The 27,827-nt window shown below is 40.3% G+C and overlaps 1 protein-coding gene across 1 annotated transcript in view; it reads right to left on the reverse strand.

The window, feature by feature from the left end:
* The window catches only part of NPAS3 (neuronal PAS domain protein 3), a 757,552-nt gene that overhangs the window by 236,882 nt on the left and 492,843 nt on the right, over window positions 1–27,827 (reverse strand). Inside the window, exon 5 of the mRNA XM_065871683.1 lies at window positions 7,800–7,889. Within this exon, the coding sequence (XP_065727755.1) occupies window positions 7,800–7,889 (90 nt within the window). The remainder of the gene's footprint in view (window positions 1–7,799; window positions 7,890–27,827) is intronic.

Consider the following 27,827-nt stretch of genomic DNA (forward strand, 5'->3'; position numbering starts at 1 on the left):
AATCTTGTCAAAAGCAAGGAAGCACGTCTTGTTCACTCAGAATTAATGTTGTGGATGAAAGAAGGAGGTAAAAGGGGTTGAATATGGTGAACTGAGGGTGTCAGAGCTGGTGGGGACTGCAGCTTCAGGGTGCCAACCCGGGCAGGGTATTTGCCGCTTTCAAGAAATGGCTAATCGAGAATTGTAATGATCAAGGATGAGCTGTGTGGAGGGAAGATTACTGATAAATAAATAGACAGGCACACATCCACATCCACATACACCAACAGAAATATTTTAAGCATAAAAAAAATTGTCAGTTATTCCTCCCTGGCAGAAACATATTTTCCAAACACCAGTGGTCCTGATGAAGTCTCGTGGATTCCATCAGATTTCTGCCACAGAGGCTGCCACGACAATTCAAAGCTCAACAGCCCACTGTGACGTGCTCTCTGGGGCTTATGTCAGTATTAAATAATTTTAAAGTTACAAGAGAAAAACCTAGAATTACTGGAAGGTGAGGGAACAACATTATTAGAAACTAAGTGGTATGGAGTCAAACAGTTTCAGAAGCTTTCTGTGTAAAGATTGTAGGCGAGGAATAAAAAAATCCCTTGCAAGAACAAGGCAGGAAGAAACCGGCTAGCTTTTTCCATTTTGCTAAGGACGGGAACATACTATAGAAGAACAGGAGGGAATTTTTCTACTCTTTCTGATAAAAAGATCCCCGCTAATATAGGTTATCACCTAGAACTCTGTAAACTAAATAGTAGTAAGGGTTTCCACAAAGATCCAGCGTGCAGAGCTGCCGCGTTCTTCAGCCTGGCTCGTTCATAATTATGGATGAAATAAAGAGGCGTGTTTGCCTATTTGGGAGGGTAGGGTGGAAGGAATAGGGGAAAGAGCGAGCGGTTCAATATCTGGATCGAACAGAGGAACTTTTTCCCCCAAGGATCCTGCCGGGAGGAACCTTGACATGCACAAAGTCAGAACGTAGACAAAGTTGTCCTGGTGAGAACGATAAGGTCACCCGTGGGATTGCTGAGATTATCTCTGTCAAGCATTCGGACAGCATGCAGTCAAATGATGCATCATGCAGTCATTTTCGAGGGGGGGTGGAAATCAATTTCTTCACCAGGTCGCTATTTGCTTTTCAAAGTGCCCTTGTAGGCCTTCATCACCAAGCATTTATCAATTTAAATGTTGTAAATTGATAATGTGCCACTGTGCCTTGTCCTGTTTCTGAATTATTTTGATACTTATTTTTTCTCAATAGTCTCTGAACCTTCAGAGCTTCCACATTCAAAAGGGCATTTTTCTTTGTTACACAAGAAGTGATGAACTTTTTACGATTAGCACAGGAGAAAAATGCAGACTTGCTGAGGTTAAAAACCAACAATAACGACAAAACACAGACTGCAGAAAATGGTACATTTTTCTTTTTTTAAGAAGTTAAGGTATGCCTACTTGCCTGACTTTAAAAGGGGGGGCACCAAGCAATATTTGGAGAGCTGTGTGTATTCGTTTATTAAAGGAACCTCTGTTATCCTAGTGTTGCATCAATTTCATACACCAACTGAAGAAATGCTAACACTTGGCTCCATTATTATAAGCCCTCTGCCATGTTGAAATAATACCTGTTTTGTCTTTATACTCTAGCTATATAGGATGTGATGATGCCAAACTAGAGTAATAACTTGTAAGCTAATGTCTTCTTTTTTTTTACCCTGCTAAATATCTATATCTATATATATCTTTTACCAGCATGGAAGCAAAGAGTATTGACCACATACTAACCTCAACTTGATTTGCATTGAAAAACATAGAATGGGAGAGTTGAGGCCTGCACTATGGAAAAGCAAAAGAAAGACATGGCGGTTGCAAAGCATCTTTAACCTCTAGTGATTTATTGGCCCTCAGCCAAGTTATCAGGGGAATCTAATTCTTCTTTATTATTCAAATAAACCACATTTGGCACCATGGTTCCCTTTCAGAATAGCTTCACAAACAGACTGAGCTCTGTCATTTATTTGACCTTGTACTTTTGTGCTGTAGCTGTAATTTTATTTGCCATTCTATATAACAAATGCAGAGAAACCTAAAATATGGAGATGAACAACAGGATGGGGAAAGGAGTTTATGGTAAATATATCTGCATGGCTTTAAAAAAAAGACAAAATTTAAAATGACCATCTACCCCTTTTTGCCTTCACCTCTATTAGCTCTTATAGCTGCAGCCACCCTACCCCTTTCAGCAAGCTGCCTTGCACCAAGCCAATGTGTAACCTTGTAGATAGCATATCTACAAGGCAGACAGCTACCTTCCAGCTGGCTTACAACGGCAAGGAGGTATCTTCTAGCAGGATGGGGAATTCTCGAGAAGAAAGAAGTGACTCATAGGCAAGCTGGGCACTGGAGGCCATGGGGGGTAATTAGTGTATATCTCAAGAGAGGGCTTAATTGGCTCTAGGGTATTTCCTCATGGTATCACAATGTAAAAATCTGTTAATTTCCCAGTCTGCTCTAGGACCCATTATGTTTTAAACAGAACTCTATGTTAACTTGAGAACAGTTTGCTGGCATAGATGTGCATGGGAATCATCATCTCTCTCTCCAATTTCAAGATAAAATGTTTTCAGAAGAGAAAGAGTCCATTTATATCCTCTGGTTAACTGAGACCCATGTCCTCTGCCTCTGGCAAATAAAACGTTGAATTTCTCATCAGCATTTAAAAGGAAATGCAGGATTTGAGTATGGATTAGGGAAAGCTGATTCAAAAGCACATAAACCATCAAACTAGTCAATGCTACTGTAAGTCCTGGATGCCAGAACATCATTGTCAAAATGATCTTTGGCATACCAACATCTGAGAGAAGAATCTTCTGCCGGCTTATGCGATTGGCGATACGTGTGTTCATGGGTCATTATAGCCTTGTTCTGAATGTGGACTCCAATGGAAGCAAATCGATATGTCATAATCCATATGTTAGCCTCCACAGAAATTGTACTTGAGAGTTATTTTAATATTTCAGTCCCAGAAGAACTTTCCTTTCCTTATAAGTGATACTTCCTTATTTTTATTTATTTATTTATTTCAATGCACCCTCTAGCTGGGCTCAAGCCCTGAATCACATGAGCATGTTGGGACAATGGCTGCCCTTTGAAGCACTGGGCTTGGCGGTTTACCAAGAACAAGTGTATTTACTGTTTTCTCATACCATTGAGTAACCCACTGTCCAGAACATTCTTGTGTTGAACATTAAAAATGCTCAGCATCAGTTGGATAAAGTATTGGATTTAGAAAATGTCTACTGTAAGAAACTGGGTGTCAGGTGATATAAAAACTACAACTACCATGCTGGGTATCTAGTTGTTAAAAACAGGGTATACGCTGTTAGAACATAATTGACTGTTACTGGAATACTGGGAAGTTGGTTGTTAAAACACTGGCCATCACTGAGAGAAGCCCAGGCATTCTGAACATTGTGCAACTGTTATTTTTTTTTAACTTTTTATTTTATATTGGAGTATAGCTGATTAACAATGTTGTGATAGTTTCAGGTACACAGCAAAGCGATTCAGCCATACATTCCTTATTTTTGATGGTTGGCTATGTTTCTCTTTTTGCTTTGGTTGCCAGGAAGCTCATAGGGAATTTGGACACTTTATCAGACCGCTTATATCCCTTCTTATAAGCCTTTATTGTGTTCTCCTACTATGTGGTAACAGATTACCTACTTTTATCTTTTTTTCCCTTAGACCCTAGTTCTATTTTGTCATTACTTTTTATTGTATATGTTTATGTAAGCTATTTCCTTTTTGGAAAGAGGAGGCTATAAACCAACAAATAAATATTTCTGTAAGCTTTAAATCCTCTATGGAAGTAGAAACGCTTTTTATTTACCATATAAAGTCTCTTTTGGATTCTTTGGTGATTGAGCCCCTTAACACATTGGAAGAGGTTTCATAAAAGCTGGCTACCCGTCATGCCGCATTTTCAAGTATTAGGGAAACCACTCTGTTTTCTTTGTTCAGTTTTACTTTTGCCTATTCCATTTTAAGTAAAGAGCAGAGTTGTCTTTAGCAGCTCTGGACACCATCACCAGATATAAGAAGTCATTTAATCTCCATGCAAACCAAACTCAGCAACGATATTTGGGTTTCTTCCTTTAAGATAAGGCCTCATAATGAGTACCTAGGAGTCATTTGCACCCAGGGATGCAAGTCAACAGTGCGTTTTTTTTTTTTTTTTTTTTTTTTTTGCGGTATGCGGGCCTCTCACTGTTGTGGTCTCTCCCGTTGCGGAGCACAGGCTCCGGACGCGCAGGCTCAGCGGCCATGGCTCACGGGCCCAGCCGCTCTGCGGCATGTGGGATCTTCCCGAGCCGGGGCACGAACCCGTGTCCCCTGCATTGGCAGGCGGACTCTCAAGCACTGCGCCACCAGGGAAGCCCAACAGTGCGTTTTTCTACAACCTGAAACCATATCTTGGGTGTTAAATGATTATGCCTGGCAAAGTCAAAGGGCTGCTGAAGGTGTATCACCATAGAACGCTTCATTCCTATCATCACGACAACATGAAAATATCTTAGAGACAATAAGTGGCAAGCACACATCCTAGAAACCCGGAGTTCCACCCAGTGAAAACCTGCTCTGGCTGTCTCTATATTCATGTTACACAACTGAGCTGGGTAGAAGTTTCTCTACTTAGGTTTCTCACGAGCCAAAAAAGACTCCTAATTCTTTCTTGAGAACATAAGCCGTTTCAAAGCCACCATATTTATTTACATGTTGAAAGAAAATAAAACTGAGAAAGATACATCTTGAGAGTTACAAATGCAGACGCGGCTATGCTCTAACAAAATGACACGTTTGCAATATTCTTCAACAATTTCACTGGATACGATGATACAGTTACACATTTTCTTGATTTAATGGCACCGTTTAAAAAGGTAAGAAGGGACAATAACTATATAGATTGCTTGTCACTGTCTAGAATCTGATGGAAGAACCACTGAGTCAAAGTTGTAGGACAAAAGCAGAGTGTTTGGTTTGCACTTAATTAAGGATGTGTGTGTGTGTGTGTGTGTGTGTGTGTGTGCAAAAGATTAAGGAGGTACTTAATTGAATAACTTTGAGTACATTTACACTGTATGTCACCCGTGAGCAGCCCATAACCCATAACTGAAAGAGGGCACTGAAGAAACTTGGGAAGAGTTATGTCTCAGGACCCCCAACTACCTTTTTAGAACTTAGAACATTAATTGGGTTGGAAAACCTTTTCCAAAGTTTTAGCATAGATTTTCCCCCTCATTCTTTAGGCATTTCAAAACACACCATGCCCTATCAAATTATTTCCATGTTAAAAAAAAAAAAAAAAAAAAAAAAAAAAAAAAAAAAAAAAAAAAAAAAAAATTATTTCCATGTTAACCCAGAACTATTTCTAAATTTGTTTGGAACTCCAAATATACTCATTGGTGTGTGCAAAAATCACTTTGTAGTGATTTACCCTTCATCATTTCAGTTGCATCGCGCCTTCAGATGAAGACTTCTGTCCCGTACCACGTGGCCTCTACCTGCGCATTGGACCCTTTGGGCGACACTGGACACAACCTCCACGGAGGGCAACAGCCCATTGTGGCCAGCGTCTACCCCTGGGCGAGTCAAGACGCTGACTATTGATATGCACTTTACAACCCATCCCATGCAAAGGTGGGGAAGGACTGCACGGAAGTTGCCAGCTACTGTACCATGTCTGCACAGCTGCTTTATTCTACGGAGACCTCAATGATTTGCCTCAGATTTTAGGAAAAGACTGACTTGACGCCACAGTAGAGAAGCAGTGGAATCTATTGCTTTTAAGGAGAAACCAGCACAGGGTTAAAGCCAAATTTTTCTTGAACAGATGATATTTCAGATGGCCACACTATTCCAGATGCATCAATTTCCTTGAAAATCCAATCCATATATGTGCATATGCTGTGCTGGCAGGAGGACTGACTGAAATGGCCAAGACCCAAGAGCTAATATTCTTTTGGCCAGAATAATGCAATTATTATTTTCCTAGCTATCACTCTAAGCATACAGAGCCATCTGTTATGCAAAGCAAACGTACACATCTCAATTACAGAAAATGCAGTTGCCTTGACAGAATTTGCATTACACCACTAACCAGGGCTGTAAAATGTGTTTTGAGCGAGTATATAATGGATGCTTTTCGGGAGTCCCCTAATTAGCATTTACCTGCTTAAACTAATTATTCTTCCTTCTTCTTCACTGGCTTATTAAACTTTGTTGGATAGTCTGCACAAAACAGATGAATACGGGCATCGCGGAACAACAAACAGTGGGGTTTCCAGTTCTGTACAGTATTAATATGGTGGCGCCCCAATTTCAACACTGGAGATTCTCAATTCTAGGTCCCAAACAGATTAAGACAAGGCTTACAGTCTATTAAAAGCCATTAGAAAACCAGAGATTTCAACAAGACGCAAAAATACTAATATCGAGTTGACGGTAGCCCAGCTTCTATCATTTGGTTTGCTCAAGTTTACATAAAATAGAATTGCTAGATACACTACAGCCAATAGCTCGCATGTCCTTAAAGGAAGAGTTAATGGCCCCCCGCTTGGATTCTCAAAAGCAAATAATTAAATTTGGCAGCGTTTCTCCTCCTCCCCCAACCCTCCTCAAATGCCAGATATGTCTCTCTGTTATTTCCCAATGTCCTTCTTGATTTAGCTATTACCCAGCAAAATCACTAACGGCCAAAATGTTCCAACCATGCTGGCTGCCTCCTTAGAGCAGTGCCAGCTCTCAGAAGCCGTGAGTTTAGGGTGAGTCCTGCCGAAGAGGAGAGAGACAAATCTTATCTCCATCTTTAGCTCAAAGGGGAAACTGAATGAGCAGTAGATTATCCAGCTTGGCAGATCATCACATACATACAAAATCCCTCCCACCGACGCTGTGTTTTTCTCGTGCCAAACCACCAGATGAAAAGGGTCAAGCTCAGCCAATCACCTGTGTGGGCACACATACCCAGATGTTTAGCATTTTTATGGAGAAAACATCTGGATAATTAGTGGAACTGCAAACTTTTCTTCAGGGTATTTTGGCATTCTGTAGCTGCAGCCTGTGTCTGGGAATCCAACGAAAGTCAAATCTTTGTGTTCCAGGGCAATCTCAAGAACTGACATCTAGGATTTTTTCCCTTGCCCCATCTGCCTCCATCTTCTTTTCTTTTCACCTCTGACAGACACATGTGGGTAATTAAACCGCAAATAATGAAAGATTATCCTATTTTATGAAATTGTCTTTCTGCATTAGGAAATATTTGCAAAGGCAGCAAAATACGTCCTTGCAGGAACCCTCCCTGCAACACATTTTAATGGTCTCTTTCAGCATTTCTTGACTCCAAATGACTCCCTGTCATTGTGTCAGCTCCCAGGACAATGCAGGGTCCTCCATAAACATCCAGTAATAGGACACAAGGGAAGCACTATTAGTGTGTCCCTCTCCTACCGGGCACAGAGGTTTCAAAGTTCAAAACAACCAAGGGAAGAAACTTCATTTGTTCTCGATAAATTAATAATGATCCTTGGGGGGTGGGGAGGGGGACTAAAGTTTTGAGCACAGGTTGATTCTGAACATTCCGAAGTGACATACAATTTTCTCATTGACTTCGTGATCAGAGTCAGGTAGAGCCATTTAAAGAATAAATTGGGTAATTCACGCTAAAGAGAGTATCTGCTGAAGAAGGAAAGACATGAGGCTGAAGGAGCCTTCACAACTGCTGTCAAGAATCAAATTGTCTTACTTACTTGCGAGAGGCCTAGGTAGATGGAGACTGTTTCAGAAATGTACAAAAATTTTCCTTCTTGATTTAGTGCAAATACAAAGCCATCCAGGGACTGCAGAAAAAAATAAATATATAAATAGGTTAATAAGTATATATCGTGGGGATTTAGTTAATAAGGCATCTGATGCAAAGCAACACATAACCAAATTTAAGACCACTTTTTCCTTCATGTTTAACACAATCCTAAGATCTTTACTGCATTATACATGAACAAATGAAAGGTCTGAATTAAGACCACAAGCTCTCCCTTATTCCAGGAACTTCCTTATGTCTCTGTCATTTTGATCAAGATGCATTACATTTATATATAAAATCAAGTCATGTTGATTTTATGAGATGTTGCCTTTATTTTTTTGGATTCAGTAGTTTCTGAGATTAAATCAGCATGATTATTAAATAGCTGAACAGGAATGAAAATTGTCATGGAATAAGAGAAAAAAAAAGAGTTCTTATACGAAGAGTAAGTAAAATCACCACTTGAGCTCCTATGGACATCAATAATTTGCTAATTAATAGAGGATTATTCTCTCCTCACTCCCAGTGCCTATTGTGTTAGAACAAATGGGGCAAGTCAGTATATTATGGGTGAATGTTTACAGGCTAAAGCCTTACAAACTGTAATCCTTGTTTTGCAAAACTCTGTATTAAAGTTTTATTTGATAGATCTAGTTTCTACTACAACTCCTGAAGTGGAAAGAAAAGAAGAGGGGGTGGGGGAGGAGGACGAAGGATGCTGCATATCATCTGTAACTCCTGAAACTTTAGTCCACTTTTCAAAGGGAGGGCTTCATTTTCAGTTTGACGAATGGTGTAAATCATCATGGACTCCAACTGCAAGATACCACTCAAATTGAGAATAGATTTGTTTTCAAATTCTTGCAATCCAAGTGCATTTTATATGTTCCATCATCCTCCTGTCTTGTGTTTTGCTTTATTTATTTATTTTTAACCAGGTAGGTTGCACAAGTATTGCTTGCCCCAAAAAAGAAGTTTTAAAGATTAGTGGTATTTACAAAGGAATTTGGAAATACAGGGAATCCTCACTGGGAACAAGGTATGGGGCAACATTAAACTAATGTCATAATTTTTAAATATAGAAAGGTGGAAGAAGCATGTAAAATTCAGGTAGAAAAATACACTGCCTCAAACCTCAGGAATAATTTCAGCCTCTTAAAATACTGAACTTTTTCAGAGTTATATATGTATAACATACATATATATGTATTTAATATATATGTATATATTAAATACATGTATTTATATATATGTATGTATCGCTATGGGAATATGTGTTTGTGTGTGCGTGTGTATGAAATTTGGATTCCATGCTTCCTGATCTATTTTCACAGCCCCACCGGTCAGAAACTATGGGTAGCACCCAACCACCTCCTCTGATTTAGTGGCTTCTGAAAACAATTCAAAAGTCACATTGTATTGCTCCACATAAAAGCAAATTACACGATAGACAAGGTTTTGGTCAAGACAGTACAACAATAAGAGCTTACATTTATTATGTACTAAGCAGTTTGCATGTATTGTCTCTTTTAATTTTCACAAGCACCATTTGAGGTAATTATATTATTATCCACATTTTACATACAAGGAAATTGAGGCTTAGCGAAGTTAGGCAATATGCCTGACCCTAGCAAGTGATGAAGTTACGATTCAAACTCATGAACGAGACAGTCAGACTCATTCACTATACTGCCTTGCCTTCCACTAAAAATAAAGCTTCTCTACTTGATACGAGTACATTAATGAAAAGATAAATCGGACAGCATTTCTGAAGTTAAAATATTTGTATTAAGAGGCAGCCTATAACTTCTTAAAAATCATCCCTTGTTTTTGAATGATTTGTTCCAATGATAGAATCCTACCATTAGGAGACAAATGAGAAATGGGATGACAAGAGAGTTCATAAGTCACTTCCACAAGAGGTCACCTGGTTACCTTTGCTCTGTAATATCTCCCTGGAAGCATCTAGAGGACAGGGAGCAAAACACTGTCTAAGAGAACTGCACTCAATATCTCTGACAAAACTGTCAAACCCTCTGGAGCCTTGTGAGAGGCAAACTTTCAAGCTTCAGGTGTGGTGCAATGGAAGCTTACTTGGAACCAAAAGTGCAAAAGGATAGAAGTTTTCTTTGCAGAAGTTTGGGAAGCATCTCATTTCAACATGTCTTCACCTCAAGCAAGACATCTCCTGAGGATGACTCATGAGGATTAAGACTCCCTCTTTTGACCTTCCCCCGGGGAGAGAAGGGCCTGGTTAGGTTTTCCATTCAACCTAAGAGCCATGGTCTGGTATATAATCACAGAGAGCTGTCTGTGTAAGCCATCTTCTCAAACCCTAAAATGCCACTATCAGATTAGAGGGACACACAGAGAGAGATCACAAGGGAACTTCTATGAGGACAAGTGACAATCAGAAAGCTAAATGAGAGCAGAAGAAAGGATTAATGGAGATGGCACAGAGATGACCCCCTGTAGTCTAAACTCTCATTTTTCAAGTGAGGAAATGTCAGCACAGAGAGGCTAAGTGGCTGGGTAAGACCATACAGCCAGCTAGTGGCAGAGCCAGGATTAAATATGCCGCCTCCCATAGTATTATTAAAGCACTGATGACATTGTATCATCCTGGTCGGCTTATTCAATTCCCAAGGAGACTGAATTTCTCCACAGCGAGGCAATGTCTTATTTATCTTTAGCCAACACTTAACAATTGTTCAACTAAGACTTAGTAAATCCAATTCTACCTCCAAGCCCAAAGCTCCTTCCCTCACATCACACGTGCTAGAATTGAGTAAGAGAAATGGTAATTATTTCCTCCAAGAGTTCTGTTTATGGAGTTATTAGATTATTTGTAGATTCTGATGCCACAGATGTCTAACATAGTCTGGGATAGCTCCTGACATTTGGAAGATCAGAGTTAGACGGGATCCTTTCATAGTCTTTCAAAATACCCAGTGCTATTCATTTGCCACTGAAACACATCCTTTACTTTCTCACTGAAAGGGATTATGATTTTTTTTTTGAAAGTAGGTTCATATCTCATGTATTTACTAAAATACTAGAGGAAGTTTGGGCACCATAGCAGGGAAAAGGAATATCTGGAGGCTAAACATCTGATACTATTAAGTAGTGGCAATCTAAGAACTGGCCAGTTTTGTTTGGCAAAAACAGAAGCTTCGACACATGCTCCAATTTCCTGGTGAGATTAAAATGAGGCTCTGTCTACATGACTCAAAACATCCAGTCAATTCAATTAAAAATAGCCAGTTTGGTGGGGGGAAGAAACAACTAGTCAGGTTAGTTGTTTGTCATTGCAAAGATAAACAAAACAAGTTAGTTAACCATATTGTTCACTTTTATGCTTATCATTTCAGTCAATTATATCTATAGTATCAGATGAAGATCAATAACTCAGTTATAATTACATTTCAAATAAAGAATGAATACGAAACCAGGTCTCCAGCAGGTTGGCAAGGTCGCTCTTCGCGTAGCCATTACCTTCTGATTCAGGGTCATCCCTGTCTTTAGTTAGCTGTGTTTTGCTGCTTAGAAAATTTTTAAGAGTAGCATCAGTATTGGTTTAATGTGGGTGTCTTAATTTTAAAAGGTGGGAGGAGGAAGGAAACATTCAATTAGTTAGTCTTGGGAACCAAATACGATTAATCTTAAAGTTTGGTGGAAATTTAAAAAATTTTGAGTCAAGAAACTGCTATATACTGAGCTGTTTCAATCACTGCAGGCTACCTTTTAATTTTTTTTTTTTTTTAAAACTGCCCACTGTTTTCAACAGGCGCCAATTAAGATTCTGGGGTCAAAGGGTTAATTACATCTTCTTAGTATGTAGGATTTTCTGATTATTAACTAAGGTTGGATTAAGATGAAAAAGAATCTACACAAATGTTAATGCTAGTCCCTCCTTGAGAAGATTTATTATAAAGCCACGCTGAAATCTATCTGCTTTCCTCAAAGCAGATGGAGAAAAAAATCTTAGAAGAAACAGTAAAACAGACATTTTTCAAGGCATGCGAATGTCCGATTCATCAAGACAGTGTTCTTATTACTAAAACCAGCTCTTAGCCATCTCGACAGGGCTGTTGGGAGATTTTCTTTGTCACAACGCAGTAAGTCTACGAGGTATGTGTGCAGCAATAAGGCTTGGATACAGAAGTCAGGAGCTATAACATCTCTGAATAATAATGCCTGTAATTATAATTTATATCCCCTGACATCAGTGTAACACATAAACTGTAAGGCACAGTTTCTTAACCCCAAAAGCTGAGTGCCTCTAACAGTATTTGTCAAATAATGAGGCTATTTCTTTCCAGGGTACGAAACTAACTATAGCTTCATGATTGAAGGTATACTAATGTTTAATGCATTGTGCTAAATGGATTTATAGTCGTCAAAGTTGTTATCTCTGCTTTCTTTTTTTTTCCCCGCATATTTCACTGTAGCCAAATTTCAGAGTGAAATCTTACTATCGTGCCCTTATAGAGACAATTCTCATGTGTAGGACTACTCTGAAATTAGTGGGTTTTTTCTACTACATTCCAATGTAGAAGAGGAAAAAAGAAATCACCCCAAACTCTTTTCCTATGACCTAACTCCAGTTAGAGTGAAGAATTACCAGTAGGCTAGGTTATTTTAATGACAGATTATTTTAAACTAAGCCTTCACCATCTGTTCCACCCCCTAATTATGAATGCAAAAAGAACATATTTCACAATTACATCAGTAAAAAAGTAAGATATACGTGATTTAAATGCAAGTGTGTGCTCCGTGTCCTATGCACTATGCATCTGCGATGTTCTTCTACTTCAGGCTTAGGTTATGGAGAAAATACCCACCCGTGATAAAGTACAGTCTCTGACACACTCAACGTTCCCTCCAAACCCAGCGTTTTTCATTGTCATGACATAATTCTGTTAGGACAAGAGCAGAACATGAATTTGAGCACAATGCTTGCCAGCCATTAGATACGGGCACTTTATAACTGCTACAGTGGCTTTGCTGTTAACAAGGAGAGGCTGTGTGAGGAAATCCTTTCTGCAACCTGAGCAGTGGGAGAGCATCACGAATATGTGAGCCTGCCCTTGAACCACGTATCTCCACCATCATGAAAGAGTGAAGAAGCCAAGCGCAAAATAAGCACGGTCTAGAGAGTGAGGATGGGGCCCCAATACTTATCTTTCCACTCTGTTTTGGCAGCAGATAAAAGAGTTAGGAAAAAGCGTTTCTTACATTTTTTTGGCCTTTTGATACAATAACACTTTGATCGAGCTCATTAAAATGCCATGTTGCCCTCTGATTGCACTCAGGAGGTGATGCTGTACTGCCCACGCACACACATGTGGACTCCCGGCAACCTCGAGGAGAGCCTGGGATGATGCCCAGAAGTGCCCACGTGTATCTGTTTATGGGGAAGAAAAAGTTTCCCAAATTTTGCCTTTGCAATCTGAATTTTAACCATCAAGCACTGTGGAGAAACAAAAGCCTTATTCTTAGAAAGCATCTAAGTCAAGTATATTTGCTCAAAGTGGAGAAAAGCACACATCAATGGTTGGGCTTTTATTTAACTCTCAGAAATCTCTCAGAGCTTTCTGGCTCCTGTGTCTTTTCTTTAGTCCCCTCACTGGCAATGAGTCAATAACATGAAGGATGATATTCTAACAGGTTCATATGATTATCACATACCCAAAGCTACATGTTCCCCAATCACAATGCTAATTGGATTAATTCGGTCAAATCTGACTATTTTCCCTTTAAAAAAGAATTCCAGAACAACAAACCTTGATACTGCAAGACACCTTTCCTAAGAGTTTCCTAAAACACATAACTCCAAACATCTTAGGTGAGAAAACAGTGCAGAGAGACACAGATGGCCTCTCTTCAGGTCTTAGAGGAGAGGTACCAGAATAAAAGGGGAGATGTTGAGCTAGTGAAATGTTACGACATGAAAAGAACAAAGACATCTGCTTTCTGAGCAAGGAGATCAGGTTTTGCTTCTGCTCATTAAAAGTCCATTTCATGGAAGCTGTGTATCAAAGTGCTGACCTTTTTTCTCTGGGATGCTAGTTCAAGCCGTACATCCAGCCTTGAGGAAGGTGGATTTCTTGATTTGAACATCCATCCAATTGGACAACAGGCTCTGGTATAAAGACAGGGTGCGGCATTTGGTAGAACCACACGTGTCTGTGTCTCTGAGCCACAGGGGGCAACACGCAGACCCCACATTATCTGTGGCTTGTCCCAGGGGACTGGGACTCCACCTGAGGCAGAACTGACCATGTGCTCCTTCTGCCTCAAGAAGAGGATCCCCACTAGCTATCCTAAGGCACAAATATCCACTGCAACGTTAAAATGTCTCCTTTTTGTGTATGTGGTATATTTATTTATTGAAACATAGGCTTTTCAGAATCCAGGAGGGAATTCCTTATTGTGCATCCTTCTCTTTGAATTCAGAATTCTCTTTCAAGTTAAAGGCGGAATTCCCAGGTCGGCAGGAGTAATATAAGCACTATGTCGTATTGGTCCTGAAAGACCTAAAAATGGCACTGCTTTGCTTTGGCTACGCATGGAGCTTGGTTCCAGGTGTCTTTCAAATTGTCTGAGTTATACAAAACAACACACACAAAAGAACAGATACTAATAATTGTTGGCATCCTGTGGATAAGAGATGACTGTAAAATAGGGAATGGTCATAATACATACACACATATATAGATATACATATAATATATATCAAATATGCTATGATATATCATATATAATATATATGATCATAGCATATTATATTATATGATGTCTTAAACAATGCTCAGTTCACTCAGATATTCACCAAAGAGGAGAGGGAAGGGAAGGAAACTAATATTTGTTAGGGAAATTATTTAGCCCAAATGTGAGCTAGGTATTATTTAATCCTACGTTACAGATAAGGAAACTGAGGCTCAGAGAAATTAAATACATCGCCCAATGTCACACATCAATACGTGGTAGATGTAAGAAAGAAGGAACTTCCTTTTCCTCCTGCTACTGGGACTACCAGCTGGGGACTTCAGTTGTTTCACACCCCATCACAGCTGCTAGGAATCTATGCTTCCTCCAGCATTTCTTTCCACATAAATGAGTCTCACACTCCTCTTTTTGCAGTGTGATGCATTCAGAAAACACCTGTTGCACCAGGCCTTCCTATGCACCAGGCCTGTACTAGCTGAACGAAGACCAACTCATGAGTTATGTTCTTAAAGAAAATTCATCTGTGGGATCCAAGACTAAGAAAACGAGTAAAGTTGGAAATTAACTTTATAAAACAAAAAGCAGCAAGGCAAAGGCAGCTTAGGACACCCACCCTCCGTACCTGGTGGGTACTCTTGTCTGATATTACCAAGCTCCATACCTCTAATATGCTGTCTTTGGGTTGGAAAAGGCATGGATTAATGGAATTTGTACTTTTTAAGCTTTATTGAGATACAATTGACACATGAAATTGTAAAATATTTAAAGTATATATTGCGATGATTGGATATACATATACATTCCTCCCGTCTGGTTAATTAACACATCCATCACCTCACATATTTATCTTCCTGGAGTTTGTAAATGTCCAGTCAAGAGACTACAGCCCTCAAGGAAATTCTCATGCCTTAGAGGAAGAGGCTAATGCCTAGAATAGAGAAGGGACCCCAGTTAATACATAACTGCTAGGAGAACCACACCTCCCAACGGGCGACTGCCAGGACAAGACTTGAGAACACACACCAGCAGGCCATGGAGCTGGCCAGCGCACTAACCCCATTTCCTGTCCCAAAGTTTTTCATTTAGACTCAGAGTTTTTTCCTTTCTACACTATTTTATATAGAAGTTCATGTGAAAATAAGATTGATTTTGCAGAAATTTATTTTATAGTCATGTTTGCCTAAAAGTACATGCTCAGTGATACAAGATAGACCCATATTGCTGTTTCTGTTACGGCTGATTATGACATGAACCGGACTGTTTACTGGGCAGTGGGTAACTTTAAAGAACAGGATATTTAAAAGAAAATGATAAAATCTTTGTACATGTAGTTCTTTAGGTAAGGAGTTTGTGTCAGAGGTAGTAACAATGATTAGAGAACCCTGTAATGAATTTAGCATATTAAAAGACCATTTAGAGACCTTAGATATTAAACTGGTGCATTCACATGAGTTTCATTTCAGGAAACACTTACTGATATCTCTAGGGAAAGGGTATTAAAAACATTTGTATTGAAAAGAACTTAATTGTTACAAATAAAGTTGCCATGGACTAACTGAATTATGATCCCCACCCCACCCCCCCACCCCACCCCTGCAAATTTATATGTTGAAGCCCTAAACCCCAATGTGACTATATTTGGGGACCAGGTTTTTAAGAGGTAATTAAGGTTAAAGGAGGTCATATGGGTCCTAATCTGATAGGACTGGTGGCCTTATAAGAAGAGAAAGAGAGAGCAATCTCTCCACAGGCAAGCACCCAGAAAAGGCCATGAGAGCACACAGCCAGAAGGCGGCCATCAGCAAGCCAGGAGTAGAGTCCTCACCAGAATCCAACTGTGCTGGCACCCTGATCTTGGACCTTTAGACTCCAGGCTATGAGAAAATAAATTTCTGTTGTTTAAGCTACCAAGTCTATGGTATTTTGTTATGGTAGCCTGGACTAAGACAGTAGTTTGGAAATTCTGGTTGGGGAAGATGCTTGGGCCATGAAAACCTTCAGTGTTAACTTCAGGAAATCATTGTAACTAGATTCTCTGCTCTTTATGTATCATTCATGTAATTAATAATTAATTTTTACTAGACCCCCATTAGGCTATAAATATGATGGACTGCTAATAGCAGCCTTCAGTCCCAGAAATCGACAATACTTATTAGGATTGTTTTTGAAATTGTTTTCAAGTAATTGCACCTATTCTGTATCTTATATTTACAATATTGATATCTTTATATTGGTTTTCTGTACATTTCAAATGCTTAAAGGCTACATTGCTTCATTGCCTTAGCTCCATACAAAGCAAAGATGCATATTTATGTGAAAATCAATTACTCTGATGGAATTAGAAGCCAGGTCCTGAATGATCTTGAGATAAACAGCTTGGTTTACCACCTGCTATGGTTCTCGACTGCTTTGCCGACCTTCTATTTTCATTTCACAGTTGGCCACTGAGTCTAGGTAAGAAAGGACGGCATACGTGCTTGTCCACAGAGGTCTCATCCTATTCAGGGGTCTAAAGAAATGCTTCTGCTTTTATCCCCACATGCCTATTGAACACAGGTGAAGCAAAAGGGATTGTGGACTTTTGTTGTTTGCTAACATACTTGCATATCTCCAAAGCATAACAACTAATGTCAGAAGAAATCTTCTTCAGAGAATCTCTAGATGATATCCTTCAAAGCAGAGCAATTGAGTGTGAAATTTGCTAGCACCAAATTTGCTAGGTATATATTAAATGACAGTCCAAATTTATACCATTAAAAGCAATGGTACTTGGCTATATATCTTGGCTTCTGCTGTGGTTCAATTCAGGAACGGAATGAAAGGACTGGGCTAGACTATGAAGTTTCTGTTTGTGGGATAAAGACATTAGTAAAGAAGAAAATTAAATTCTGATATTTTCCACTGACTTTCTAAAGTGAAATTTTTTAATATGAAATATGAGATTGGAGTTTTCTTCCTGCTCCTGATCTCCTCTGATGACTATCGTGACTGGAAGAGAATTCAGTGCCACCACTGAAGAGTTACTCATTATTTTATTACTTGAATTTCCAGGATCAAAAGATGCTTTACCCAAAATCTAAGTGAGATTTAATAGGCATCATGGGACTGAAGTTGTCTATAGAGAAGTATAGCTAATGGAAATGCAAAGATAAAACCTAAAGTGCCTAGCTTGAATGTAAAATCAGACATGTTACAGTGATTTGAAGAAGGTGAAGGATGTATCTAAACCACGGAAACAACTGGGCTTACCATCTCACGCCTTTCTGACCCACCTATGAGGCAGCAAAAATGACAGACCCAACTATTTTCTGTTTTTGCTATTTGACTAAGTCAGATAATCACTGTGAGTTTTTTCCTTTAAAATATGTTCCCAAATTTGTTTAAAAAATACTCAAAAATTATAATTCTGTTTTGTCTTGAAGTTGAAGTTTTTACTAGAGTAACGCATCATGGGTGTCAAAGGGCAAATCAGACGCAATACATGAACTGTCACTAAATGGTCAACTTTTCAGGAACAGATCTATTCTATAAATTTTGAGATGCCTGGATACTTGGTTACCCAGGTATCTCCAAAGGTGCTCACATATGGTCTTATAATTCCCAAACACAGATGGATCATTTCATGGAGCTAAAAATGCCACCATATAAATTTCCCTGGGCAGAAGGAAATGTAAAAGGTTTTGGCCCGGATATAATCTTCCCTTTCTCCCTGTCCTGGAATGTTATCATCAACTAGGATCTTCCCCTTTCCTAGGTTCCTTAGTGAAGTTGGAGGCCGGTAACTGACATCCTAGACACCTGTCAAAGAGTGACAGACCTTGCTATTCTACTTTTTCCTAAGCAGCACATAGCACGTCCGTCTGCTAGGCAGGTCTAAGTGACTGTGCATTTTGTCTTGGGCTATTTGGCACGGGTGGCTACAGAACACCACATATCTACTTTAGCTCTAGAGGCTGTATCAACTAACACACCTGAGGAATCACTGGATAAAGTGTTTTCAGTGACTCAGGGCCATGTGCTTCATTGAAGTTATATAAGAGCCATAACATTACACATCCTGCAGGGATTCACCGTAACGATAGCTGTAACATAACTACATCATGCGTGATCTATTCAAAGGCGCTGATGTGCCAATTTGCAGCAATTCTAAAAGAAATTTGCAGTTGGTCATGTTGATAATTCATTCACTAGAAACCTTGAATCAATAGTCTCAGTCTAATTCTAATGTGCACAATGATCCATTTACCCACGCTTTTGACTTAAATAGCTAAAGACAGGTGAAAACAAAAATAATTTGAAAATGGATATGTTCCACCATTCAATGCAGTTGATGAATGACAGTCTACCTCTCAATGACTATTGGACTAATTAAAATTCTAGTTAATCTACAAAATTTATAGTGGCCTCAACCATACAGCCCTTAAATACCTTCAGCCACAACCGTCACCTCCTGCATAGTCATTCTCAACCTTCGATGTCAAAGACATCCAAATTGCCAGCAACAGTGGTAGGAAGGAACAATTCCAAGTCTGATTCTTCACTTGGCCCTCTGCCTGGTTTCTTTTAAGGGATGGGCAGGTGAACTAGTATTATTTTCATTACTAGGATGGTATTTTTCTTAGCTGTCTAGAATCCCAAGACTACAAGATGATCCACTTCCCATTTAAGACATTTTCTACCTGTATCTACCACATTCCATCACATAAGCTTGCAGACTTAATTTTTTAATGGAGAACTTCCTAATAATTTTGAAAGAAAGATGAATCCCCATTACAACTCTTCCTTAAACGTAACTTAGAGTGTAAGTAAACACCAACCTCCTCACGAGTGATAGTAGCCTGAAAAAAGTGAGGAAGTATTATAGAACATCACCTGGGATCACCTTGGAAACCAGTGTAGAGGTTTGGGATCAACAGCTTCAAGCCCATTTCTAGTTTTCATTTCAGCCCCCTTTTCATTTCTCCTCTTTTCTCTTATTTCCTTTTATCTCTTTGCCTTTTACCTTTTGGTTTGCATTCTGCATTCATCCATTTAGTGCAAGAGATACTGATGGTTGTGGGGATGGTGTGGTGTGGTGTGGTGGTCAGTGTGTACCATGCTTCTCAGCTACTGTTCCCAGCAATCCTGTTCTGAATGTGTTTGTATGTGAAAACTCCCCTGGGCAGTAAAACAACTATGAAAATGTTTATATATCTGACTCATGGATGAATAGTGATTACTGACAAAATTTGAAGACCAAGAATGGCTCCAAATTTGTGTAGGCTAGTGTAAATTTTATGTGGTTGAATATTGGCAATAGATTCTTTCTGCCTCCAATGAGATTTGTTCATTTTAGCCTTGACCTTTTCCAACAAGTGAGATTTGTTTTATTGTCTTGCTTGGGGGCTTCTTCTTAGTAATAGGATGACCTACTTTAATTTCTACTTAAATGCTTCACAGGCTGGAGAGTGAGTTTCCCTAAAGGACTGAGCCCCTAAAGACTCAAATTGGCCTCTGTGTCCTAATGGAAGACTTTTATCCCGAAGCAAATAAAAAATATATTAAGGGTTTTACAAACACAACCTTAAGCCTTTATCATTTTCTGTATGTTCTTTCTGTTCTCATTATAAGTAATCGCACTTGCTTAAGACATTTGCTGCTCCTCTCCCCCAGATTTTTAACCCTTTCCTGGCTCTTTTCCGTCATGCAGACACCTTTCATGAAAGTGTATAGCCAACATTATTTTGCCATTTCCTAAGAAGCACACAGACACGGCCTATTGGATGTGGCCTAAAAGCACACAGGCATGACCTACTAGGCAGAACTAATGTACTTCATGTCGGCGCAGGTCTCCTCAGTTTATCAACATACTGAATCCCACTTGAGCTAGTGAGACTAAGACAGTGTAACGGTACATGACTAACATTATTATCAATATTCCATAATGCAGTGAGGCCAGCTCTCTTCCATAATCTCAGCAAGGTTTAAGTAACATACCCTTATAGGCAATGAACAAAAGAAATTCTTTCACTTATTTCCAAAAAGCAATTCTTCCTTATATTGGGCTTCTTTAATGCACTGGATTATGTTATCTCAACTAAAAATTTCAATAACGTGACATGACACAAAATCTTCATTTTTGAGCAGGATAAAAATCTTTGTCCCCAAAGGTCTGCTACACAGAGTAAAATCTATGGGTTCTGCTGTGAATCATTTACGTTTGCTTCTTCAAGGCTGAAATCTTTTGGCTTCCAGGGACACACACAAGAGAATGGTGGGTGTCGCAAGTTATCCAGCAACTTTTTGAAGGAAATATATTACCAATGTCCCCTTTCGATGTATTAGGAAGTTTGAATGAATTACACAAGAGAACATATAGGCTTAAACACTCAAGTGTGGAGAGATGCCGTCTGTGTTGGAGGACATGGGCTGAAGCATTAGGGCCCTTCCCGCCACTTTTCTGCTCTGCTCAATTGACAACAGGATGGCTGACACAGTAAGCAGCTGAAGTAGTTTAAAGAGAACTGATCCTTTCACATCTCTCTCTAGTGTTTCTCCAGGGTCCTCAATGAAAAAGCAATATGGGTATCATCCAAGTCCCAGGTGAGGCACCAGAAAGGGGGCGGGGGTGTCTGAGCCACAGGGACAGATTCCTGGCCTCATTAAGAGGTGTGAAACAGGAGACTTTCAGAGTCAGGGGACTTTAGAGGAATCCCCAAAAGAAGAGGGCTGATGAAGGAAAAGGAGATGCGTCAGGCAGATGGACTCCTTCTGAGCCCGGGGCGCCTCGATTGCGATCACTGCTTAGAAGCACATTCCATAGCTTTCACCAGGGAGGGACCTGCTTGAATTCTTGAAAAATGCCCAGCGAGGGGGCTATCCTGCCAAGGCCATAGCTCATGGCTCAAAGACCTGGGGCTATGGAGAAGCCTCTCTTAATTCCATCTTCTAGTCGCCCTCAACATGAGAGGCATGGCTCTGTCAGAAAGTCCCCAGTCAGGTTCAGAGGGACTCTAAGATTTGGGCCGATGGCAGAGAAGATGGGACAATTATGGCCTTGTCTCCTCAATTCCTTCCAGGAAGCTAAAGAGCCTATGTGGCCAGAGCTGAAGAGGTTCCACACCCAGCTTTGAAATGAGCATACTCCAAAGTCTTCAAGAGGCAGCCTGGTGCAATAGAAAAGAACACATGAGCTTTGTACTCAAGCAGACCTAAGCTGTAACTCTGAACTTGCAACTTCACTGTTTTCTTAAATGAAAATGTAAAGAATAATATCTATACCTTATTTATTCTACTCAACAGAGGTGTTAAGATGATTAGAGTTAATGCACATAAAAGTGCCATCATATAGTAGGTATTTAATAAATGGCACCCACCGTGGTTATTATTTGACTTGGGATGCTGATTTAGAAAGAGTCTCTGCTAATAAGAGTGGTTTTTACCTGGCATAAGGAGAAATACACACTTGGAAAAAGAGGGAAAATATACTAGAGGCAGTAAAATTAAATAAGTTAGATAAGAACTTAAAAGGACAAGCAAGAAGAGGACTCAGTATTCATGGTTGAAATACGATTTCATCCTGCCCATAAACATTCTTCTTTAGAACTTTAATAAACGCAAGCTGGGAACAGAATATTTGTAAAGGAGAAAAAGGCTATTATAGAAGTTATCAGAAAGAAACACATTAAGGAAATATAGGGCGGGAGACTTGGATAAGATTGTAATGTCAGCAAGAAGTTGAGAAAGAAAAAAACCCATAAAAACAGGATAAAAATAATTTTACTTTCATAAGCATGGTCATTTAAAAACGAGAACTGTTCAAGGATATATCTATATGTGTGTGTGTGTGTGTGTGTATGTATGATATTATATATACACCATGCGGATGAGTGGCAGACAGAATTTGTTGAGGCAGTCTCTGTTTTGGACCCTGGGAGAAGAACTTTACATTGACTAACCCAGTTCAATCCTCACTTCCTAACTCTGAGGTACAGGCACCCCCCAGAGATATTGTGGGTTCAGTTCCAGACCACCAGAACAAAGTGAATATTGCAATACATCGAGTCACACAAAACTTTTGGTTTCCCACTTGCATATAAGAGTTGTTTACACTATACCATAGTCTGTTAAGTGTGCAATAGATTTATGTCTAAAGAAACAATGTATATACCTTAACTAAAAATCCTTTATTGTGAAAATATGCTAACTATCATCTGAGCCTTCAGCAGTTCATAATCTTTTTGCTGGTGGAGGGTCTTGCCTCAGTGCTGGTGGCTGCTGACTGATCAGAGTGGTAGTTGCTGAAGGTTGGGGTGGCCACGACAATTTCTTAAAATGAGACAACAACGAAGTTATCCGTATGGATTGACTCTTCCTTTCACGAATGATTTCTCTGTAGCACGCAATGCTGTTTGATAGTAGTGGGTTGGCCAGAAAGTTCGTTCGGGGTTTACAGGAAAACCCAAACGAACTTTTTGGCCAATCCAATATTTTTACCCATGGTAGAGCTTCTTTTAAAATTGGAGTCGAGGGCTTCCCTGGTGGCACAGTGGTTGAGAGTCCGCCTGCCGATGCAGGGAACACGGGTTCGTGCCCCGGTCCGGGAAGATCCCACATGCCGCGGAGCGGCTGGGCCCGTGAGCCATGGCCGCTGAGCCTGCGCGTGTCCGGAGCCTGTGCTCCGCAACGGGAGAGGCCACAACAGTGAGAGGCCCGCGTACCGCAAAAACAAAAACAAAAACAAAAACAAAATTGGAGTCGATTCTCTTAAAACCGGTTGCTAGTTTATCAGCTAAGTTTAGGTAATATTTTAAATCCTTTGTTGTCATTTCAACAATCTTCACAGCATCTTCACAAGGAGTAGATTCCATCTGAAGAAACCCCTTTCTTTGCTCATCCATAAGAAGCAACTCCTCATTGGTTAAAGTTTTATCATGAGATTGCAGCAACTCAGTCACATCTTCAGGGGCCACTTTTAATTCTAGTTCTCATGCTATTTCCACCACATCTGCAGTTACTTCCCCCACTGAAGTCTTAAACTCTCGAAGTCATCCACGAGAGTTAAAATCAACTTCTTCCAAACTCCTGTTAACGTTGATATCTTGACCTCTTCCCGTGAGTCACAAATATTCTTAATGGCATCTAGAATGGTGAATCCTTTCCAGGCTTTCAACAGACTTTGCCCAGATCCATCAGAAGAATCACTATCTATGGCAACTATTGCCTTACAAAACGTATTTCTTAAGTAATAACACTTGAAAGTTGAAATGACCCCTTGATCCATGGGCTGCAGAATAGATATTATATTAGCAGGCATGAAAGCAAGATGAATCTTGTACATCTTCATCAGAGCTCTTGGGTGATCAGGTACATTGTCAATGAGCAGTAACATTTTGAAAGGAATCTTTTTTTCTCAGCAGTAGGTCTCAACAGTGGGCTTAAAATAGTAAACCATGTTGTAAACAGATGTGCTGTCATCCAGCCTTTGTTGTTCTATTTATAGAGCACAGGCAGAGTAGATTTAGCATAATTCTTAAGGGCCCTAGGATTTTCAGAATGGTAAATGAGCATTGGCTTCAACTTAGTCACCAACTGCCCCTAACAAGACAGTCAGCCTGTCCTTGAAGCTTTGAAGCCAGGCTTTGACTTCTCCTCTTTAGCTATGAAAGTCCTACATAGCATCTTCTTTCAACAGAAGGCTTTTTGGTCTACATTGAAAATCTGTTGTTTAGTATGTCCATCTTCATTTATTATCTTAGCTGGATCTTCTGGATAACTTGCTGTAGCTTCCACATCAGCACTTGCTGCTTTACCTTGTGTTTTTATGTCATGGAGATGCCTTGATTTCTTAAACCTCGTGAACCAACCTTGATTAGCGTCAAACTTTTCTTCTGCGGCTTCCTCACCTCTCTCAGTCTTCAAAGAATTGAAGAGAGTTAGGGCCTTGCTCTGGATTCGGCTTTGGCTTAAGGGAATGTTGTGGTTGGCTTGATCCATGCAGACCACTTAAACTTTCTCCATATCAGCAATCAGGCTGTTTTGCTTTCTTATCATTCATGGGTTCACTGGAGCAGTACTTTATTTTCCTTCAAGAACTTTTCCTTTTCATTCACAACTTGGCTAACTGTTTGGCACAACAGGCCTAGCTTTCAGCCTATCTTGGCTTACAACATGCCTTCCTCGCTAAGCTTAATCATTTCTAGCTTTTGATTTAAAGGGAGAGACGTGAAACTCGTCCTTTCACTTGAACACTTAGAGGCAACTGTGGGGTTATTAACTGGCCTAATTTCAATATTGCTGTGTCTCAGGGAATAGGGAAGCCTGAGGAGAGGGAGAGAGATGGGGGGGAATGGTGGTTGGTAGAGCAGTCAGAACACACGTAGCATTTGCCGCCTTACATGGGCACAGTTCTTGGTGCCCCAAAACAATGACAATAGTAACATCGAGGATCACTGATCAGAGATCACAGTAATAAATATAATAATAAAAAAAAGTTTGATATATTGCAAGAATTATCCAAATTTGACACAGAGAGATGAAGTCACCAAATACTGTTGGAAAAATGGCACCACTAGACTTGCTAGACGCAGGGTTGCCAGAAACCTCCAATTTGTAAAAAGCACGGTGTCTGTGAAGTGCAATAAGGCCAAACACAATAAAACAAGATAGGCCTGTATATACTATCATCATCCCTGTTTGAGATGAGAAAACTGAGATCATAGAGTTAGTAAGTGGTAGTTGTGTGGCAGGAACACAAATGCAGCCTGTGTACTATATATTGACTCCGTGGACTTGGACCATATTTTTTCATGGTAGAGATTTTTAACTTTTTGGTACCAAACTGCTACTATTTGCCCCCCTATAGATCTGAGTTCCCTGGGGCAGAGGGCAGAGAAATAGTTCTCAGGGGGATGTCCAGAGCAGAGTTGGGGCAAGAAGGTGGTGGTTGTCTTCTCTGATTGTGACCTCAGCCAACCAAGAGACTGTAGCAGGTCTTGACAGTCTGCCAGACATGGTTTAAGCCGTACTTTGGTAAATCATAATCTACTGGGTAGATCTCATTCCACAAGTGCGATTTTTTACATAGGCTGATTCCTAGGCAACTCTTACCCTTTTAACCCAAATAATACACATGCATTAAAAATACTGTGGCAAGTATACAGAAGAGCAGTTCTCCTATACCCAAACAGTATTGGAAATAGACATCTGATAGTCCCAGAAAAGTAAGTTGTATTCTAATACTCATCCAGGCTAAAGTGTAACAGACTGATAGAAAAATCTATAAGAATTTGAAGCAAGAATGGATAAAGGAGCTTCCCTGGTGGCGCAGTGGTTGAGAGTCCACTTGCCGATGCAGGGGACACGGGTTCGTGCCCCGGTCCGGGAAGATCCCACATGCCGCGGAGCGGCTGGGCCCGTGAGCCATGGCTGCTGAGCCTGTGCATCCGGAACCTGTGCTCCGCAACGGGAGAGGCCACAACAGTGAGAGGTCCGCGTACCGCAAAAAAAAAAAAAAAAAAAGAATGGATAAAGTTCTAGGTATTGAAGTAGTGAAGATATTAACAGTAACATTTCTATTAGTAAGTTGCTGTTGAAAATACTGATACTGTAATGATTTTATACTAATTCTGTATTGTTTCCACCACTCCCTCTTCAAGTATAACTGGAAGCAGATGAAAGTGGATACGGGCTAGAGAGAAGACTGTCTCTTAGCTTCCGGAACTGTGTTCCAGATGGGAATGGGCTATCGAGAGTGTGAAACAAGATGAAGGAAGGAGGGAGGCAATTCCCACTGAGGTTCTCTCTTTGGCAGCAGCGTGCTTTACCTCAGTAACTTCTAAGTACACAGCACTGGCCTGCACATTCATCAATGTGAGGACAGGAGGGCAGGTAGGGGGTGGCGAGGAAAGAGAATAAAAAATGCCCAATGCTGAAGTCTTTCATCCACTCGACAATTCTGCCTGAGTCCAATTCTGTTTACCTTCAAATAACACCCGTCCTCCCAGGTATGTGAGAGACTTCAAGGCTGCTGGCTGTCTCCTGCTCAGCAAGCATAGGTCATGGTGTCCTAGGGAGTGTCTCCTGCTCTCCAGGGCTGTGTAAAGGCCAACATCTCCCTCCCATCGTGTGTGTGTGTGTGTGTGTGTGTGCGCGTGCGTGTGTGTGCCGACAGTTCTTTCACATGGGGCACATGATCAACTCATTATTTTTATGCTAAATGCCTATCAATGGGAGCCACCAACACTGAATTTTTGAATTCTAAGTTAATTTTTTAAAAATTCAGCACTGTTTATAAATGGTAAGGTCCTACTCTATAGCACAGGGAAGTTTATTCAATATCCTGTGATAACCCATAATGGAAAAGAATATGAAAAAGAATATATATATGTATAACTGAATCACTTTGCTTAAAGCAGAAATTAACACAACATTGTAAATCAACTATACTTCAATAAAATAAAATTTTAAAAATTCAGCACTGTTTAGATCTTAAAATCAGTTCTGGGGTTGCTGCTTTACTGAAAGAAGAATTGAGAAAAGGTTCAAAAGGAAGCTGAGAAAATGGTCAGATAATTGAAACATAAGACTTTTAAAGAATGGTTAAATGGATGGGATTATTCAGCCTGGAGGAGCCCTGGGGGTGACGTGAGCACGGGTGAGGTTCCTCCGCAGAGGCTGGAAGCGAGTCTTTCTGTTTGTAAAGGGAAAATGCAGTGTGCAGGATCTGGGTGGTAAAGGAAGGGTTTCCTGACACTGAAGACTATTATGAATAAAAATCGGTGACTGAGGACAGGTGGGTTGCCTCCTGATTGGACATTCTGGAAGGCCAGGTATACACTGCTGAGAAGAATGGCTTAAGAATGACCGTGCCTGAACTTGGGGAGGGGGAGGATGAATGAATATGTATGTATGTGTGTGTAAGAGAGAGACAGACAAGGTGCTTCCCTGGTGGCGCAGTGGTTGAGAGTCCGCTTGCCGATGCAGGGGACACGGGTTCGTGCCCCGGTCCGGGAAGATCCCACATGCCGCGGAGCGGCTGGGCCCGTGAGCCATGGCCGCTGAGCCTGCGCGTCCGGAGCCTGTGCTCCGCAGTGGGAGGGGCCGCGACAGTGAGAGGCCCGTGTACCGCAAAAAAAAAAAAAAAAAAAAAAAAAGAGACAGACAGACAAATACTCAATGATGATTCTAGGTTGTGTTCTAAGGTTGTCGGGAGAAAGCCATGAAGAGTTTCTGGTCAACAAAACTGGAACTTGAAACCAAATAT

The sequence above is a fragment of the Phocoena phocoena genome, chromosome 2 (assembly GCF_963924675.1).
Source record: "Phocoena phocoena chromosome 2, mPhoPho1.1, whole genome shotgun sequence".
In the NCBI taxonomy this organism is placed as follows: domain Eukaryota; kingdom Metazoa; phylum Chordata; class Mammalia; order Artiodactyla; family Phocoenidae; genus Phocoena; species Phocoena phocoena.